Genomic DNA, 17,213 nt, shown 5'->3' with positions numbered 1-17,213 from the left:
ATTACTTTTTCTCAGCAAATTGTTAAACTAAATTCTCCATGCTATAGCACTACATCTTTCATCATCTCTTATTTTCAACCTCCTCCCTGGCAAAATTGGTGAGAGAGCATCTTCAGCAGCTGACCAGAGACCTCCCTGTGTGATTTTGCCTCAGCATAAGCATTTTGCTAAGAAGAATGGAGAAAAAAGGGAAACATCTGCATTCTTTAAAATAAATAGATTCCAAAGACATGAGCGTTATGTTCATTCTCAACGTAGTGAGATCCTGTTCACCAGTCTGTTATTAGGGGATTAGGGCCAAGCTGTATGTTTTCCTCTAGCGCAGCTCTGATGGTACTGGGATTGAAAAGAACCAGAAACTGCTGCTGTCCACTGAGTGTTTGTGTCAGGGGATCATGATTGCAAGCTGTCTTTGGATCAACTGGTTTTAAATGCTGGGGGTGTGCACTGTTGCCATGATTGGGTCCTTTCAGCTCCTTAGGGTCCAATCTTTTTCTATATAGGTAATACATAATTACTCTGGGAAATAAAGTAAAAAGGAACAATAAATATAGATTTATTAAGAGCATGGGCTTTGTAACCAGACAAACTTGGGTTCTGGTCCCAGACCTGCCACTTACATGTGACCTTGGCCAAGTTTTCTTCTATTACTTCTTTCTGCTTCTATTCTTCTTTCCAGTTGGCCATTAAAATACTAATATGTGTAATGCCAAATAATTTAAACAGTACAAAAGAACATAAAATGGAAACGAAGTCTCTCTTCCATCCCAATTTCCCTGTTCATTTTCTTTCTCTATTGTCAACCACAGTAGTTTCTTGTGTATCTTTCAAGAAATTTTCTATGCCTATAAAAATGTATGATATATCCTACATGCACTTACTTCTTTTTATATTTCCTAATAATGTAACTTACAGCATATTTCATATTAGCACATGTAGACCTACCTTACCCTTTTCAGTGGCTGCACTATATTCCATTGAGTCAATGAACCATGATTAAATAAGTGTTTCATTGTACATCTATCTAATTCCTATTGATGGACATTTTCGTGGCTTCTAATCAATTTCTGCTACAAATAATGCTGCAATAAATATCCTGGTACATTCATATTTGAGTACCTGTAGGATCAGTTTTCAAAGTATGTGGTCATTTAAACTTTTGATAGATACTGCAAAATAGGGCAAAGATCTCAATTTCTATGACCCTTAGTGTCCTATTCCGTAAAATGGAAGTCAAAACAATACCTATCTCTAGGGCTATTGTGAGGATTAAATGAGATAAGATACATGAATAGTGTTGCCAGATGTAGCAAATTAAAATCTAAGACTCTATTTAAATTTGGATTTCAGATAAACAATAATAATGTTTTTGTATAAATGTGTCCCAAATATTTCATGGAATATATACTAAAAATAATTTGTTGTTTATCTGAAATTCAAATTTAATTGAGGTGTTATTTATTTTATTTGGTGCCCTATACATGAAGGGATCACTTCAGTCCCTGGAATGCAGTAAGCACTAAATAAACATGGGATGCTATAATTCTTATTAGACATTCACGCAAATGCTATTGTTCAACAAATGTTTTTGGAAATAATGATTCTATACTCCTTAATTTATTTATCATTCATTCACTGCATACTTATTGAGTGCCTGCTGTGAACTAGGCATTATTCTAAGTCCTCAGGATGGAGTGGTGAACAAAAAAAGTGTATGAGCAAGGGAATACTTTTGAGTGTTATAAGGCCGACACGTGCTTGAGATTAAAGAAGAAACCAAGCTCAGTGTTAAGTGGATTGATTGGTTAATTGGGGAGGTCAATTATATTGACCTTTATTATCTACTCTCTCTAGTACCCCAACACTTCTGTAGCTTGTGAGGAAATCCCCTTTTCAGGAATCCATGTTGCTGATGGGAAATCAGGAGCATTAGAACATGGAAAGGATGACCTTGATGAACCCATTGAAAATCCCTCTTTTGTTTCTTAAGCTTTAGCAGTGCACTTGGAATATTGCTTCCAAAAGTGTTGCTTAGGGTCAACACTTGATTTTCAGCTTCTGAAAGCAATAGTCTAGTGACATGGAGCGTGATAGGTGCTACGTCACTCTCAGACTTGCATTTTCTCAAGGAGATTTACAGTGAAGTCTAGCAGCTCTTAGTATGCTATGCCTCATCAGGAAGAAGCAGGTTCAGACCAGTTTATCAGAAATTATTAGTTGCAGTTGCTATCTCTTACCTCCTTTTCTTAGAACTCAGAGTTCTGAGAGTAGATATATAGTGGCATATTTTTAAAAAATTTGCTTCAAATAATTCTCATTGCTGTTGTGTGGCAGTTAAACTCCATATGTTTTATGGTGCCTTTGGAATTTAAATTTTATGAATTTTTTACTTGGATTTTGGCTTATTTAGCAATTGGCTTGTGAGTTTGCTAAGGTAAAGGCTATCTTATTATCCCATATGTATTTAAAAAAACGGATTCTAAGAAGCATTACCTAGATGATGTCAGAGTTTTATACTCTGAAATAATTATATGATGCTGAAAATTGAGCCACATTTTAAAATCTTATAACTTCTCCTTTCTTTTCAGAATATTCATATACTGCAATTCATCTACAGGAGCTTTTACCTTTTGACAGTGGCAAAAGCAAAGTTTGAAGGTGCTGAGTCTGGAGCCAGTGTCACTTTCACAGCCCAAAAGGCCAGCCTATGTCCCTCTAGAAGAGCTATGGTGCAAGATTGCTTTAAACATGAACCCTGAGAACAGCTGCATGACACATGTAGAGCCAGGGAGTGTCTGCTTTCATGTTTCAAGTTGGTGACAAAACCCAATCACCATACAAGCTAAAATTTTAGAAGTCTAGAAATATTTTGAAGATGAGTTTTAAAGCAAATCATTTTGTCTGACCCTCCAGTTCTGCTGGGATATTTTTTATGTATTATTGTCGGTGGTGGTTGTAGGTAGGACAAGAAAAATGATTGGATTCAAAATATAGATTATTTAAATTTGTTTATAGGTCTTTATCAGTTTATGCTTATTCAGCAAGTTTGGGTACTTCTGTTGCTATGACCCTTAGTGCTTGTTAAATGTATCTCTGAGTTCCTAGTTAAGTGCAGTTATATATATTAATATTTGACAGAATAGGGGATAACGTAAAAACTCCTCTGATTGTATTGTACATACTGATTGTTCTACAGGAATATATTCACATCAGAGGTTAAGCAAGGCATCTCACACAGCCTGTGGTTTACCAATATCTCCAGGCTCTTTTTCTGTAAACTCTAGTTACATTTGTAGACTGTTACTTTCTCCTCTTTAAAATAACCTATTTTGTGCTTCTTTTTCTTACTCTTCGTTCAGTTTCTGATAACTTTGTCAAATCATAAGACAATTTCCTCTCATGGTCTTACTTTGTAAGACCATGCTTTCTTCTTGTTAGGGTTCTGTCCACAAACCTGAAAAGTGTGTCTAATTGTCCATTGTAAAGGTTATTGATGAAGTAGTTTGGATTGTGCTAGGCTCGGCGTCAACATCCAGGACTACTGCCTACTGTTTCTTGTATAATCCTTCCTAGAGCTTGTGCTATACAAGTTGGAAGAATAAGAGTTTGGAAATAAAATGCAATATCATCTTGACTTCTTCCTGACACAGGTGCACTTTCAGTAGAGACTTCAAGGCAATTTGGTAGCAGTGCAGTTTCCAAAAATGACACAATAGCCTTCGCCGTCCACTCATGCCCATTTTTTCTAAGATGAAGTTTGCTGAGAAGTGTCACTCAGGTGCCAGAGGAGGTGTCTCTAGGAGAAATTAACCAGCACATAATTCATACCTGTAAAGATAAATGAGATTTAGAAGGCTTCCTAGATTCTTCTATTGTTGTCAAACTAGATAAAGTTCAGAAAAGTGTAGCACTGGAAAAATGATTGCATTCTGGCTAGAGATGAAAATACTGCAATTGAAAAATTTCCAGAACAGCATGTACTTGGATCTGTATTAAAGAAAAATTCTTTGAGTGTTTAAGCCAAATGATCCAGCAGAGTTGATAGTGTGAGGCATATTTCACAGTTGAATAAATATTTAAAACTATTTTCCAGCCTATAAAACAAGTAAATTAGGTTATTTTTTTTAAAAGTACAATGAAATTAACCTGTCCACCTCAACTTGTTGGGCAAACCTGCTCTACCCATCCCAGCCTTTTCTCTTAGAAGGGAATCTCTGAGAAAGAAATGTGATGAAAACTTCCAAGTTGGAAAACAAAGCTGGTTTACATTTCAGGGAATTTCAGAAGGAATGATTAGCATCATGGTATACTGGCCCAGGTGGTCTGTATCCAGAGGGCCTGTCTGGTTTTGGGCAGCCCTGACTAACTTATCATCAGGGGCCAAATTCAATGGACACAATAGCTTTTCATAATAAACCCCTTTGAACTGGGTGGAGGGTGGTCTTGGGGCTCCATCATATACATGACCTGCACAGAAAGCAGTGCAGTAGGTTGACTGTGTTGTTCTCTATTCTGAGCTGCTGTCCTGTTAGAATACCACCAAGCCTGTCCTTCAGCCTCAGTGCTGGTTTGTAGGTAGTCTTTCTCATTCAATCTTCCAAGGCTTCTTTTATCATGCTTTGTTGTTCTTGTCCTTTCCAGAGTTTAACATATTTTTCGTTTTACTTGCATTTTAGCTGTTGTTCTACCTTGCCACTGTCTCCTTTGCTTTCTTGCCTCCAGTTAAATAGACTTCTGAGGCAATGGCAATGATGTTTCTGTATTTATTAATCAAGAGTTTGAAAAGAATGTCAGTGACTAAAATTTACTGAGATTTCATAGCTGCTGCATAAAGCTGGCACCATAGGTGGTGGAAAGAGTGGTCAGCCAAGAGCTTAGCATTTGACTTTAGCCCAGGAGTACCACTAACTCACTGGGTATCTTTGACCAATCACTTAACCTCTCTGGGCCTTTGTTCCCGTGTTAATGTAAGACCATTTTGAATTTAACATACTAGGAAATTCTTGTCTGCTTCCTCTGTTATATGATGCTACATTGTGAATACATTCCCTTGGTTATACTTTCGATTCTTCATTCTTGAATAAAATTAATTTTATTTTTGTTTTTAGACTACAGAATGAAAAATGGATGAATGTCAAAGTGGGAGACATCATTAAATTAGAAAATAACCAATTTGTTGCTGTGAGTATTCAATATTGTTTAAATAATTTATCTCAGATTAAAGTAGCATATATATGGAAGTATTTACATTTGCAAATTTAGTAAATCCTTACTAATCCAGAATAATTATCATCAGTATGTATTAGTAAAAAGTCTAAATTATAAAATATTTTAAAAGACGTTGATTTATTAGTTTCAATAACATGGCAACTCACATAAGGTTGAATGAGTATCACCTTGTCTATTTCCCTAGAGACCTTTTAAATTAATAGGAACAAAAGATTTTAAATTAGACAATATTTGATGTAAATAAGAGTTTTTAAAATGCTCCTGAGTACTTTAAAAAGTCTGCTCTCACATATTTTGTGATTAGTACTGTTAATATCCTGATTAGTATTGTTAATTTACAGTATATTTGAAAAAAATAAGCTAGAGAAAGAGAAAAGATCTGTTTCTTCCTTAAAAATTAGAAAATGTGTATTGATTGTGCTGAATTAATAACATGTTATTAATGAGATTTTACTTTATCAAATATACTATAATTTATATACTCAAATAGCCTGTTATAATTTCCTTAATAAAATTCAAGGGATTAGTCTAATCACTAAAATATATGCAACTAACTATAGTTCAAATTAAATTTAAGGTAACAAAAGTTATTGAGATCAGAGATTAAAAAATTCAAGTTATTGTATTGTTTATGTCAAATATATATTAGATTACATATGAAATTTTTTGTGTTGAGTGCTATTTTGTGTATCAAGTTGAGGCATTTTACCACAGGGAAAAAAATATGGCCCCAAGAGTTATTTACAAGAACAACAACTCAATTAAGAGTCCTAAACATTCACTTTCAGAAACAGTCTTCTTTCATTAATGCACCATCTGTGTATACTGAATTCTCCAGAACAACCCACACTAAGGAGACTACTCAGTAGACAGGCCATTCACAAAAGAGTTCACGCTTTAAGTAGAGAAGTGCTTATTTCTCTGGTAACCACAATGCTTTGGAAACTAGCTGGGAACCAAAAATAAACAAAAAGGTGTCGGCAGCTGAAACAGAGGTCTCAAAGTCCACTCTGGTTAAGCTCCTTATAAGTAGAACAGTTTGCCAGGTTCTCACTCGCAATCTATTTACTTTTATTTAAGCCACAGTTTAAATTTGCTTGTCCATCTTATTTTTCAGCTCATTAAAGATTAGGAATAATACTCTGGAAGGTGGTGTCTGTTAGAACATACTCTGTGCATGGAATCAAGGTAGCTCCAGCGTAAGGGTACTAGATGGGGAACTGGGTGAGAACTGAGGCTTTGCTTCATTCTTTCAGTGACAGTAAAGACTTTATCTTCTTTGTCTTTGGTTTGTCCATGTGTCAAATAAGATGCTAGACCACTACAGGATCTCAAAAATCCCTTCCATGCTGTGATTCTCTGTCTAAGCTGACACTAGACTATACGATTCTTGCAGGCAAAGCGCCTGTTGATTTGCCTCTTCTCCAACACTTGGTGCCATGTTCCATCAACAGGGGAATTTGGTAAATGTTGGCTGAATAATTAAGTGTTGATCTTTGTAAGAAAGAAGACAGGAAAAAAAAAGAAAAGTAGATATAAATTTACAAAAATTCAGATGTTCTGGATCAATGGGATATCAGTAAACGGTATCTGCCCTAATTAAAGATCACATATATTTAGGGTTCTTTGTCTAAGAAGAAAGGGCTCCAGGCAACTCATTCGAGTTCTACTCTCAATTAAAATGATTACAGTGAAAGAGTTTTGGTGCTTCTAAGTGGATAACCTTAACTTATAAAAAAAGGGACATGTAGAATTCTAAGATGTGTGCATTCAAATGTTTTTGGCAATGACTTCAGCTAGATAGTGTCAGATTATTGAGGAATTAGCATAAACTGATATATGCCACACACTTAACTATCATTTTATTTGGAATAGAATATTTCAGGGGCAGTGCTAGGTATGTTTTTACTTCAGGTATTCAGTAAAAACAATGAGTGTTAGGAGCCGCATGAACGTGCTCTAACAAGGGTGAACATCAGACTGGACTCACTTGTTTACTAACGCCATAGTGTGCTGATTTATCGCATTTTTAGGAGTGGGTCCAGAAAAGCAGCAGTCAAATCTATGTCTCAAAGCTTTTAACTCTATGGTGCCTCATGGCCAGCATATCTAGGCTCCGATTGGCCCTCTAGCCTTTATATTTGAATTTGTATATTCTTTGGTCTTTGTTTTTAATTTGGTTATATTTCCTATATTATGGTATATGTGCTTACTTGCTATTGCAAAAGCTTCAATGAAATGAAATACAGAAGGCAAACACAAGTGCAACTGAAGAGCAGAATTTTGAATTTTAATTAATTTAGATTTAAATAGCTACATGTGATTTGTGGCTACTGTATTAGACACACAGATGTGGCTTTTTATGGTGGTTCCCATGATGGGGTGAGAATGCTTATTTTCCATTCTTCCTCCTGTTATCATTTGGAGGGACAGCACCAAAATAACACTCTAAGTGCCTTTCATCCAGTTGCTCACTCCTCTCTCCTAGGAGTGACTTCTCTGATTGGTGAGTTTGGGAGCTGGGAGTGGCGCACATGACCTAGGTGATGCTTCCTTAATTCTTGTTCTCTTTGAGCTGCACCTGTGTGCAGAGAGTCTGTTCTGCTCTGCTCTTCCACGCTATCAATTTTATAGAAGCAAATCCCTGTGGTGGGGGTATTGGGAGGGCCAGGGCAACTTAGAGCTTCCAGCATCGGTGGCTCGATGAGTTTGTCTAACAGGAGTGAAGTGCATTTGGGCCACAGACCTAAAGCCTGGTCTTTATCAATAATAACATCTTTATCAAAAAAAGATATTTTTATCTCCATTGTTCTCTGTTTGACTCCTACAAATGGTTCTGTTGGCCTAATCTTTGGATAATCAAGAATGGGAGTCCTTCAAATCCACCTCACCGAACCTCTTGATTAGGTAATTTTGTTCAAAGTTTTTCCATGTCTATCTACTCAGCACCTACAAAACCATTTTCAAGGGCAAGAAAATTTTTTTTTTGGTGAACCATTGGAATCACTTAGGAGTACTAATATATCTCCCTGCACTCTGGTATCAGCTGGCGGGGGCTTCAGAGAGCTTATATTCGGGGGGCAAAACTTACGGGCCCCTGAAAGAGACCCACTTAGGAGTTATACTGAGGTAGACTTGGGAGAAACCAGGTCATGAAGGTCATGAAAACAACTGCTAGCATTTATTGGCCATGCGCCAATATTAACAAGCACTTGATGTGATTAACTCATTTAATCCTCACATTAGCCCAGTAAGGACAGGTTATGTAGTATCCTTATTGCTGTCACTTTACAGATGAGAAAACAGAGGCACAGTGCTGTCAAATAGCTTGCCAATGGGACATTCAGGAGTTAAGTCTATGCAATGTAGCTCAAGTGCCCCCACTTCTAACCACTACCATTTGCTGTTCCTGACTCCACTGGAACAGTCATCCTCATTGACTTGAGTCTGGGCTACCAGAGTTAGGGGCTCTGGGCTTGGATGCTGGAAGCCAAGTGATCAGAAAATATGTTGTGCCCAGTGCAGATGCATAACTTCTAGCTGTTCAAACTTAGAATTTGCAACCTGATTTATGTCAGTTTATCAGTAAATTTTAAGCAAGGAAAAAAGCTCACCGGAGATTGCCAATTAGCTGGCATATTCAGAAGTTACTTACCTTTTTTTTTTTTTTTATGTAGGGAACTCCCTTGTTCTGCATTTGTATATACATTTTAAAATTCAAGAATACTTTTGGGCTGAATTGCCAGAATTCCTAGTTTTTTGGAGGGACCAGGAAAAATGCAGAGTATAATTCAGATACCACAAGGAGTCTGACTTGCATTAGAAGAACCAAATAAATTTTGTTAGAAAAACATACTGCAGAGTTCCTGATACCACTGGAACTTGGACCGTGGGAGCCAGGCGTACCTTTCTCCTTCACTGGACAGCAGTGCTCTTATGTTGTTTCACTTTTCTTAGCTGATGGTAGAAATAAAATCCTTACTTGGCATGAGCATATTTGAACATTACTAGAATTGAGTTATTTAGCTTGTTTGAAAAGTCCTTCCTTTCCCTCCACAAAAAGGCATTCATAGAATTGTTGTTTTAAAACCAAGGCATTTTTCTGATACAGGAATTGACAATTTTATTTTTTGGAAATGATAGGGCTAGAAAGATTAATTTGACCTAAACTCCAGGCGTGACTGGGGTGGGCTTTTGCTCTTTCTTGACTCATCAGGGAATTTCATCTGTTCTTTTTCAACACCTATCTTGGACACACTTCCAGAGAGGCCTTTTTATTTTTATTTTTATTTTTTTGTGGTCTCATTGCCCTCATTGCTCTTTTAAGTTTTATAACTTCACATCAGAGTTGCTTGTTGTTCCAACCTATTTGCTGTAAATAAACCATCTCTATCTTTCTATCTCTTTCTGTCTGTCTCTGTCTCTCTGATATATATCTATTTGTCATATTTATATGACAGTAGAAAGTGGGGGTAAAATATTCAGGCAAGGATTTTTTTTTTTGACAAGAGAACAGCCTGCCTGTTAATAAATTTTATGATGTCCGTTATTATTCTCAGCCTTCCTTCTCTTCTTTGTCACCATCTTTTTCTTATTCTTCTCAAATCACTGTAATTAGAAAAACGATGTATCTCATACATATTAGTAATCGATATGCATTTATTGGACCTGAAATTTAAAATTTAAATACAAATGTTACCTATTACCATACAAACTTCATTTTTAGGATCTCATTCTCATTTTTTGACTCAATGCATGAGCTATTTTGTTTTTTTATTTTTATTTTTGGATTAAAATAAAAGATAATGTTGTAGATGATAGAGAAGATGAAGAACTCTATGTGTGAGAATGGCCTAAAAAATAAAAGGAGATCCAAGAGTGTTCAACTTAATTCTACAAATTTATCTTTCCATCAGGTCATGGAGCCACAATCCAAATATTCTTTCACCATTGTAGTTTTGATTTTTGAACACCAACAAAGCAAAACAAAACATAAAACAAAGTGAAATACTTTCTGTTTTTCATAGTTGTGTTCCAGTGATTTAGTAGCCCACCAGAGGAAAAGAGCATACATTTTGGGATCAGAAGTTCTAAATTCTAGTTCCAGCTCTGCAATTTAAGCTATGAGTGTCCATGAGGATTGTATTCTCTTGGGCCCTTGGGTTCCTCAATGACTTTGGAAAGTCCATGGGCTTTACATGAGTTAATTTAGTTCTTCTGGTGGGTGTGGTAGTCTGTTCCTCCCTCACTCCTGGGCCAGATATGACCTCCCGGGTTCCTCATCCATACAATGGGAATAATATTACTCACTCACAGGGTTGTAAAGAGAGTAAAACGACACAATTATGAGAGAGGGTTTTATAAATCCTTAAAGAATTGTACAGCTTTAGGGTGTTATCATTGCTTTACATTTTACTTTATTCTTTAACTCAACAAACATTAATTATGCCTAATAAACCTATGAGGACAATGTCTTTGGCTCTGAGGACCCAAATATGTTTAGTGCATTCTTTTCAGATTCCCTCTGATGGGAATATTTGTTTTCTGTTGCCCATGGAAGTTGGGGAAGGGGCGTTGTGTTGGAAAACACCGGTTCCTTCATAAAGAACATAGCAGAGCCTCTCCTGGCAGAGCAAGGAGAAAAGGCACGAATAATTCACAAAAGAAAGTAAATATGGGGCATATGATAGGTGGTTCTGATCGGAATTAATGATATCCCGGCCCACTTGTGAGTCTGGATATTCATGCTTTTCGTTTCCTCTTCTTTACTCCTGCTAGTCATTCTGCCTTGGGGACCTCCTTTCACTGCATCTAGAATATTCCATGATGCCCTTCCTCAACTACCAACCCAACGTTGCACTCTCATTTGCACTCCTTTCATAGCACTTTGTTAATGAGGCTCTTAGAACCCTTACATTCTGCCTTTATGTTAAACTATACAAATCCTTGAAGCAAAGAGGTTTTTACTCATTTTGGTATCCCTTGCAGTATATGCCTCATACTGCCCAGATTCAAATCCTGGCTCCTCCACTTACTGTGTGACCTTGAGGAAGTTACAGAACCCCTCTGGGCTTTACTTTGCTCATCTGTAAAGTGGAGATAACAATAGGACCTGCGTTACAGGATTTCTGTGAATGTTAAATAAAATAGCGCATGTGAAGCTCTTAGGATGGTGCTGGACACATAGTAAACCCTCACTAAATATCAGCTACATTATTTGGAATCATAAACACCTACACCTGGAACACAAGTTTCTGGATCAACTAGGAATTGGGTCCCCGTAGGATTTACTGGAGGAGTCAGCTTGAGGAGGCCTGTTGTGAGACTCAGAGTCCTGAGGAAAGTGGGCCCCAAAATTAATGTGTTGCTCCGCTCCTGGCACAGCACCTGTGGCAAACGGGTGACAAGGGATGAGCAGGGCTTTTTCTGCAGCTCTCCTGCCCTTTCCTTTTCAGAATTATGACTGAGTGCACTAGAAAATAGGCCTGTCTGCATGACGATGAGCGCATTGACCGCTTATCCTCCCGGCCCTGCTGGGCCTTCCCTTCGCACTCCCTCCTCAACCACAATGAATTAACTCCTTGAAGGACGAAGTTAGCAAAAGGGAACAGCAGGCTTCAGCAGAGGGACAGGGAGAAGGGAGGATGGATGAAGGGAGTGCAGCAAGGTGATCAAGGAGTAGGAAAGCAGGAGGAAGGTTCAGAGAACATCAAAGAAAAAGGTGGTAACTGGGGAGACGGGCAGAGGTGGGGAAGGTAGGCGTCTTGGTCCTGGAGAGTACAGTGAGCAAGAACAGTTAGCCTGGAACCTATGGGGGTCAGCCTGTGGGAAGCTAGGTCACTGCTCAGGAGAGAATCTGACCGCCAGATGGCAGTGGCACCTCAGTCACATGTTCCTAGCCAGCTGTGTGCAGGGACTCCACCCCTTGTTTACCATGGTGTGAGTGTCAATGCAGCCCCACCCAGTCTTCAACAGTAACACTGGATTCGAGTTTCAAAGAAAAGCAGCCCTGGGTACAAATAGACATCTTTCTCTATATTCAGTCACAGATTCTTAGGATTAGAGAATTTTGGATTTTGTTTAAAATGAGCCTTTTAAGCTCAGGGGAGGAGAGGTGCAGGCCCACAGACTGATTGTTAAGCTCTATTGCTGTTTAGTGCCTTGTGCCTGCTTTTATGCATTGAAATTTAAATGTGGGAAATAAGATCAAGGTGAATTTTCAAAAAAAAAATTTTTTTTCCTTTAAAATCAGGATGGGTAGTTTTTGGCCCAAGAGCGGCATCACTTTCTGTATGTGGCTTTGCTCTGTTCACAGTGTGACAAGTCAGAAAATTTCTGCCTCAGCAAGCTTCTGTGACTCTTTGATTCAGAGTTGTGTAAGAGCCTTGGTAATGCAAACCCACTTATTCTTTTAGGGGCTGTCACAGGGTATTTTTCCCCAGCTCTGTTTTATCCCAGTTTAGACAAAACCACACACACACACACACACACACACACACCCTATTTTTGAGTTGCAAATTTAAAAGCTTGAGACAATCAAGAAAGTAAATTGATTCTAAATTTAACCCCCAAGATTCAAGAACAAAGCAATTCTAATGTTTTTAAAAATAAAGGTAAGAAAATGTCACAGATTTGGAATGCCAGTCATACATTCAGACATAGCTAGAAAATTGTTAGGCTAATGTCTCAAACTAAACTGCTAAAATTTAAGCCAATTCTTTTTAGACATTCAGACCCTTCAAAATTTTATAAGAACACTTATTTTTAAAATAAGTTTAGAAATTTGAAATAAAATCAATAAGCACTTTGCCAATTTAGAGCGCTACCAGGATTCTAAAACTGAATTGTGATAGGTGATATACAAAGCTCAATTGGACATCAGAATAGAACTGTTTATCTCTGAAAAACCCAAACTACTCAGTCTCTGATTTTTTCCCACTGCCTTTGACTACATTTTCTCTTCTGTCTTGCTCTTTTCCTTAGTCCCTACTTTATCTTAGCTCTCCTCTTTCTTACTCCCTACCATCTTTTACTTTTTTCTTTCCATCTTTATCTCTTTCTTAACTTCCTTGCCCCTCTTATTTTATTTTTTTAGTTTCCTCCATCTATTTCCCTTCTGTCGTTTCCCCATCTTCTTTGCCTGCTCCCTGCTTTTAACTGATGACACTAGGTAAAGTTTGTGCATATATTTCCAATTATTTATTGGAGAGAGTTTTATGTTAGTAATTATCAAAGCAAGAAAATAGAATTTATAGGTTTCATTAAAAAAAGGTGAATCAAGTGGCTATTAATTCATAAGATAGCTCCTTTCCTTGCTTATGTTATGATAGTCAAGGGGCATATAAAGAAGGAACAGGGAAGAGGGAGGGTTTGGTTCAGGGCATATGACATAGAGATAGAACAGGATCTCGCTTCTTTTACTTTGTTTCTAAGGCTCTGCTGGCTCGTTAGTAGTCAAGAGGTGATATACTGTAGAAGACTTTCAACCAATCTAACTTCTCAAGTATTCTTTTGTTATGATTTTTGAAAATAGGCTGATTTACTTCTCCTATCAAGTAGTGAGCCACATGGTCTCTGTTATGTTGAAACTGCTGAGCTTGATGGGTAAGTTATTAAAATTAGAATAATTCGATTGGTTTTTAATTTATTTAAAAGTAATGTCTTTAGATATAAGACTTAACCTTGTTCAGTATCTTCTTGGGAGACATAGGAGTTTACATTGCAAAGTCCATAGTTAAGTACTCTGCAGTAATTTTGAAACTGTCTTTTCTCTAGGAACACTTTTACACTGTTGGTGGGACTGTAAACTAGTTCAACCCTTGTGGAAGTCAGTGTGGCGATTCCTCAGGGATCTAGAACTAGAAATTCCATTCGACCCAGCCATCCCATTACTGGGTATATACCCAAAGGACTATAAATCATGCTGCTATAAAGACACATGCACACGTATGTTTATTGCCGCATTATTCACAATAGCAAAGACTTGGAACCAACCCAAATGTCCAACAATGATAGACTGGATTAAGAAAATGTGGCACATCTACACCATGGAATACTATGCAGCCATAAGAAATGATGAGTTCATGTCCTTTGTAGGGACATGGATGAAATTGGAAATCATCATTCTCAGTAAACTATCGCAAGAACAAAAAACCAAACACCGCATATTCTCACTCATAGGTGGGAATTGAACAATGAGAACACATGGACACGGGAAGGGGAACATCACACTTCAGGGACTGTTGTGGGTTGGGGGGAGGGGGGAGGGATAACATTGGGAGATATACCTAATGCTAGATGACGAGTTGGTGGGTGCAGTGCACCAGCATGGCACATGTATACATATGTAACTTACCTGCACATTGGGCACGTGTACCATAAAACCTAAAGTATAATAATAATAATAATAATAATAATAATTACAATAAAAGAAAAAAAAATAAATAAATAAAAAAAAAAAAAAAAAAAAGAAACTGTCTTTTCTCTTAAATTTATTTTCTTGCAGAAACAGTGAGCGAAACTTTACATACAGGAATAACTTTGCACAGAGAGTCTTCAGTAAGATTCCTTAGATTTTTTTAAAAAAGTTTTTGCTTGTTTTGTTTTCAAGCGATTTTATAGGGAAAATGAGAGGGGTAGAGATCAAGATTCCTTGAGGAGGGAAGGAAGGACTGATGTTTCTTTAAAAGGCAACCTTTTGGAACTGTCAAATGAAGACACAGAAAAAGAAGAGAGAAACAGAATATGATGCAGTTTTGATGTTGATATTAATTTAGAATTTAGTTATAGACCATATAGCAGTTCTGTTTCAGAGGATTTAGTTTGTCTGGCATAAAAACATTTATTGAATGCTTACATTTTAATGTAAGCTATGTATTTGTGTTCTTTAGATGGAATTTATCATTTAATCCTGATGTAGGTGCTATGTAATTATGCCCTATTGTACAGACAATGAAATCAAGGCTTAGAGAGCCTAGGTAATTTGTCCAAAGCATCTGAAGAGTGAAGCCAGGACTCGAACCTGGCAGTCTGACACCAGAGTCCATGGTTTTGACTGGTGCCTTCCAAGTTATTGCCATATTGAGCTATTCAAATAGTGCTTTAGTCTGTGGGACCCTACTTTAGGCAGAACAGTTCAGACACAACTAAAACAGTTCCGAGAGGAACATTTATGGCATACATTTGAAAAGAGAAAAATTCTCAAATAAATAATCTCATCATTCATCTAAAAAACCTAGAAAACAGCAAAATAAACCCCAAAGAAGCAGAAGGAAGGAGACAATGAAAGCAGAAATAAATAGACTTGAAAACAAAAAATAAAATAAAATCAACGACACAGAGCGAGTTCTTTGGAAACATCAATACAAGTGACAAACCTCTAAGAATACTGATAAAAGAAAAAAAGAAGACACAAATTAGCAATATTATGCATGAACCATGGCAATTTGGTGTAGATCCTGAAGACATTATAAAGGTAAAAAAGAAATACTACAAACAACTGTGCACACATAAATTTGACAATTTAGAAGAAATGGATCACTTTCTCAAAAAAACAGACTATACACTTAATATGAAATAGATAATTTGAATAGCTCTGTAAGTATTACAGAAATTGATTTCAAATGTAAAGTATAAAAAGCTTTGAGGAAAAAAATAGGAGGAAGTCTTTGAAACCTAGGGCTGTCTGGTCAGATTCTTAGACTTGACACAGAAAACATAATCCATAAAAGGAAAACTTTGATAAACTGGACTTCATGAAATTAAAAATTTTTGTTCCACAGAAGTTCCTGTTAGGAGGACTTAAAGGTAAGTTACAGACTGGAAGAAAATATTTGTAAACCATCTATTTGACCAGGGACTTGTATCTTGAATATATTTTAAAAAAACTTCTTAAAACTCAATAGTAAAAAAACAAACCATCCCATTTGAAAATGGGCAAATGACATAAAAGAGACATTTCACCATTTCACCAAAGAGGACTTACAAATGGCAAATAAGCACATGAAAAGATGCTCAACATCATTAACTACTGAGGAAATACAAGCTAAAACTACAATAAGATCTCACTACAGACCTATCAGAATGGCTAAAATGAAAAAGTGACAACTCCAAATGCTAGCAAGGAAGTAGGGAAACAGGATCATTCATACGTTGTGGGTGGGAACGTAACATGCTACAATCACTCTGGAAAATGGTTTTGTAGTTTCTTAAAATCTGAACATGCAGTTAACATACAATCCAACAATTTCACCCCTGGGCATTTATCCCAGAGAAATGAAGACATGTTTGTACAAAAACCTGTACATGAATGTTTATGGTGGCTTTATTCATAACATCCAGAAATGAAAACAACTTGAATATCCTTCAATAAGTCAATGGTTGAATAAATTGTGGTACATCCATACCATGAAATACTACGTAGCAATGAAAATGAGTGAACTACTGATACATGTAACACTCTGGATGAATCTTCAGAGAATTATACTGACAAAAAATAGCCAATCCCAAAGGTCACATACAGTATAATTCTGTTTATAAAATTTTTGCCTTTTGAAAAGGCAAAATCATGGAAATAGAGAACAGAATAGTAGTTGCCAGGTGTTAAGATGGGGTGGGAAAGGCAGGGAGGTGGGTACGGCTATGGAGCACAACCTGAGAGATCCCGCAGTGATAGAAATGTTCTGTATCTTAACTATTTCAATATCAATATCGTGGTTGTGATATTATACTATATTTTGCAAGATGTGAAACTGTAGTAAGATGCAGTTCTGAATAAGGGGTACACAGCATCTTTTGGTATTGTTTCTTATGCTGAAAATCACTTTGAAGTTTATCAAGATACTCAGGCAGATTAAGCAGGAGTGTGGAGTGACAATGAAGGCCTTAATCAGGAGTCTTGGAAAATACTTTTTAAAAGCATCAAGAAGGCCTATGTGTGATTATTCTTCCTCTTTTGTTTTTCACATTGAAGGTAGAAGTGAGAT

The 17,213-nt window shown here is 36.9% G+C and overlaps 1 protein-coding gene across 9 annotated transcripts in view; it reads left to right on the top strand.

Annotated features, from left to right (window-relative positions):
• ATP8B4 (ATPase phospholipid transporting 8B4 (putative)) overlaps positions 1-17,213 on the top strand; it is a 334,774-nt gene that overhangs the window by 163,099 nt on the left and 154,462 nt on the right. For all 9 annotated transcript variants that reach the window (XR_008513460.2, XM_054531022.2, XM_024232115.3 and 6 more), the window contains 2 exon segments: positions 5,109-5,181; positions 13,763-13,833. Coding sequence is in view for 8 of the 9 variants with exons in the window: in XM_054531022.2 (XP_054386997.1) it covers positions 5,109-5,181; positions 13,763-13,833 (144 nt within the window). In the remaining variant the exon portion in view is untranslated.

This window comes from Pongo abelii, chromosome 16 (assembly GCF_028885655.2).
Source record: "Pongo abelii isolate AG06213 chromosome 16, NHGRI_mPonAbe1-v2.0_pri, whole genome shotgun sequence".
Classification (NCBI taxonomy): Eukaryota; Metazoa; Chordata; class Mammalia; order Primates; family Hominidae; genus Pongo; species Pongo abelii.
Note: the sequence above shows the minus strand (reverse complement) of the source record. Positions and strands in the feature narration are given on the sequence as shown.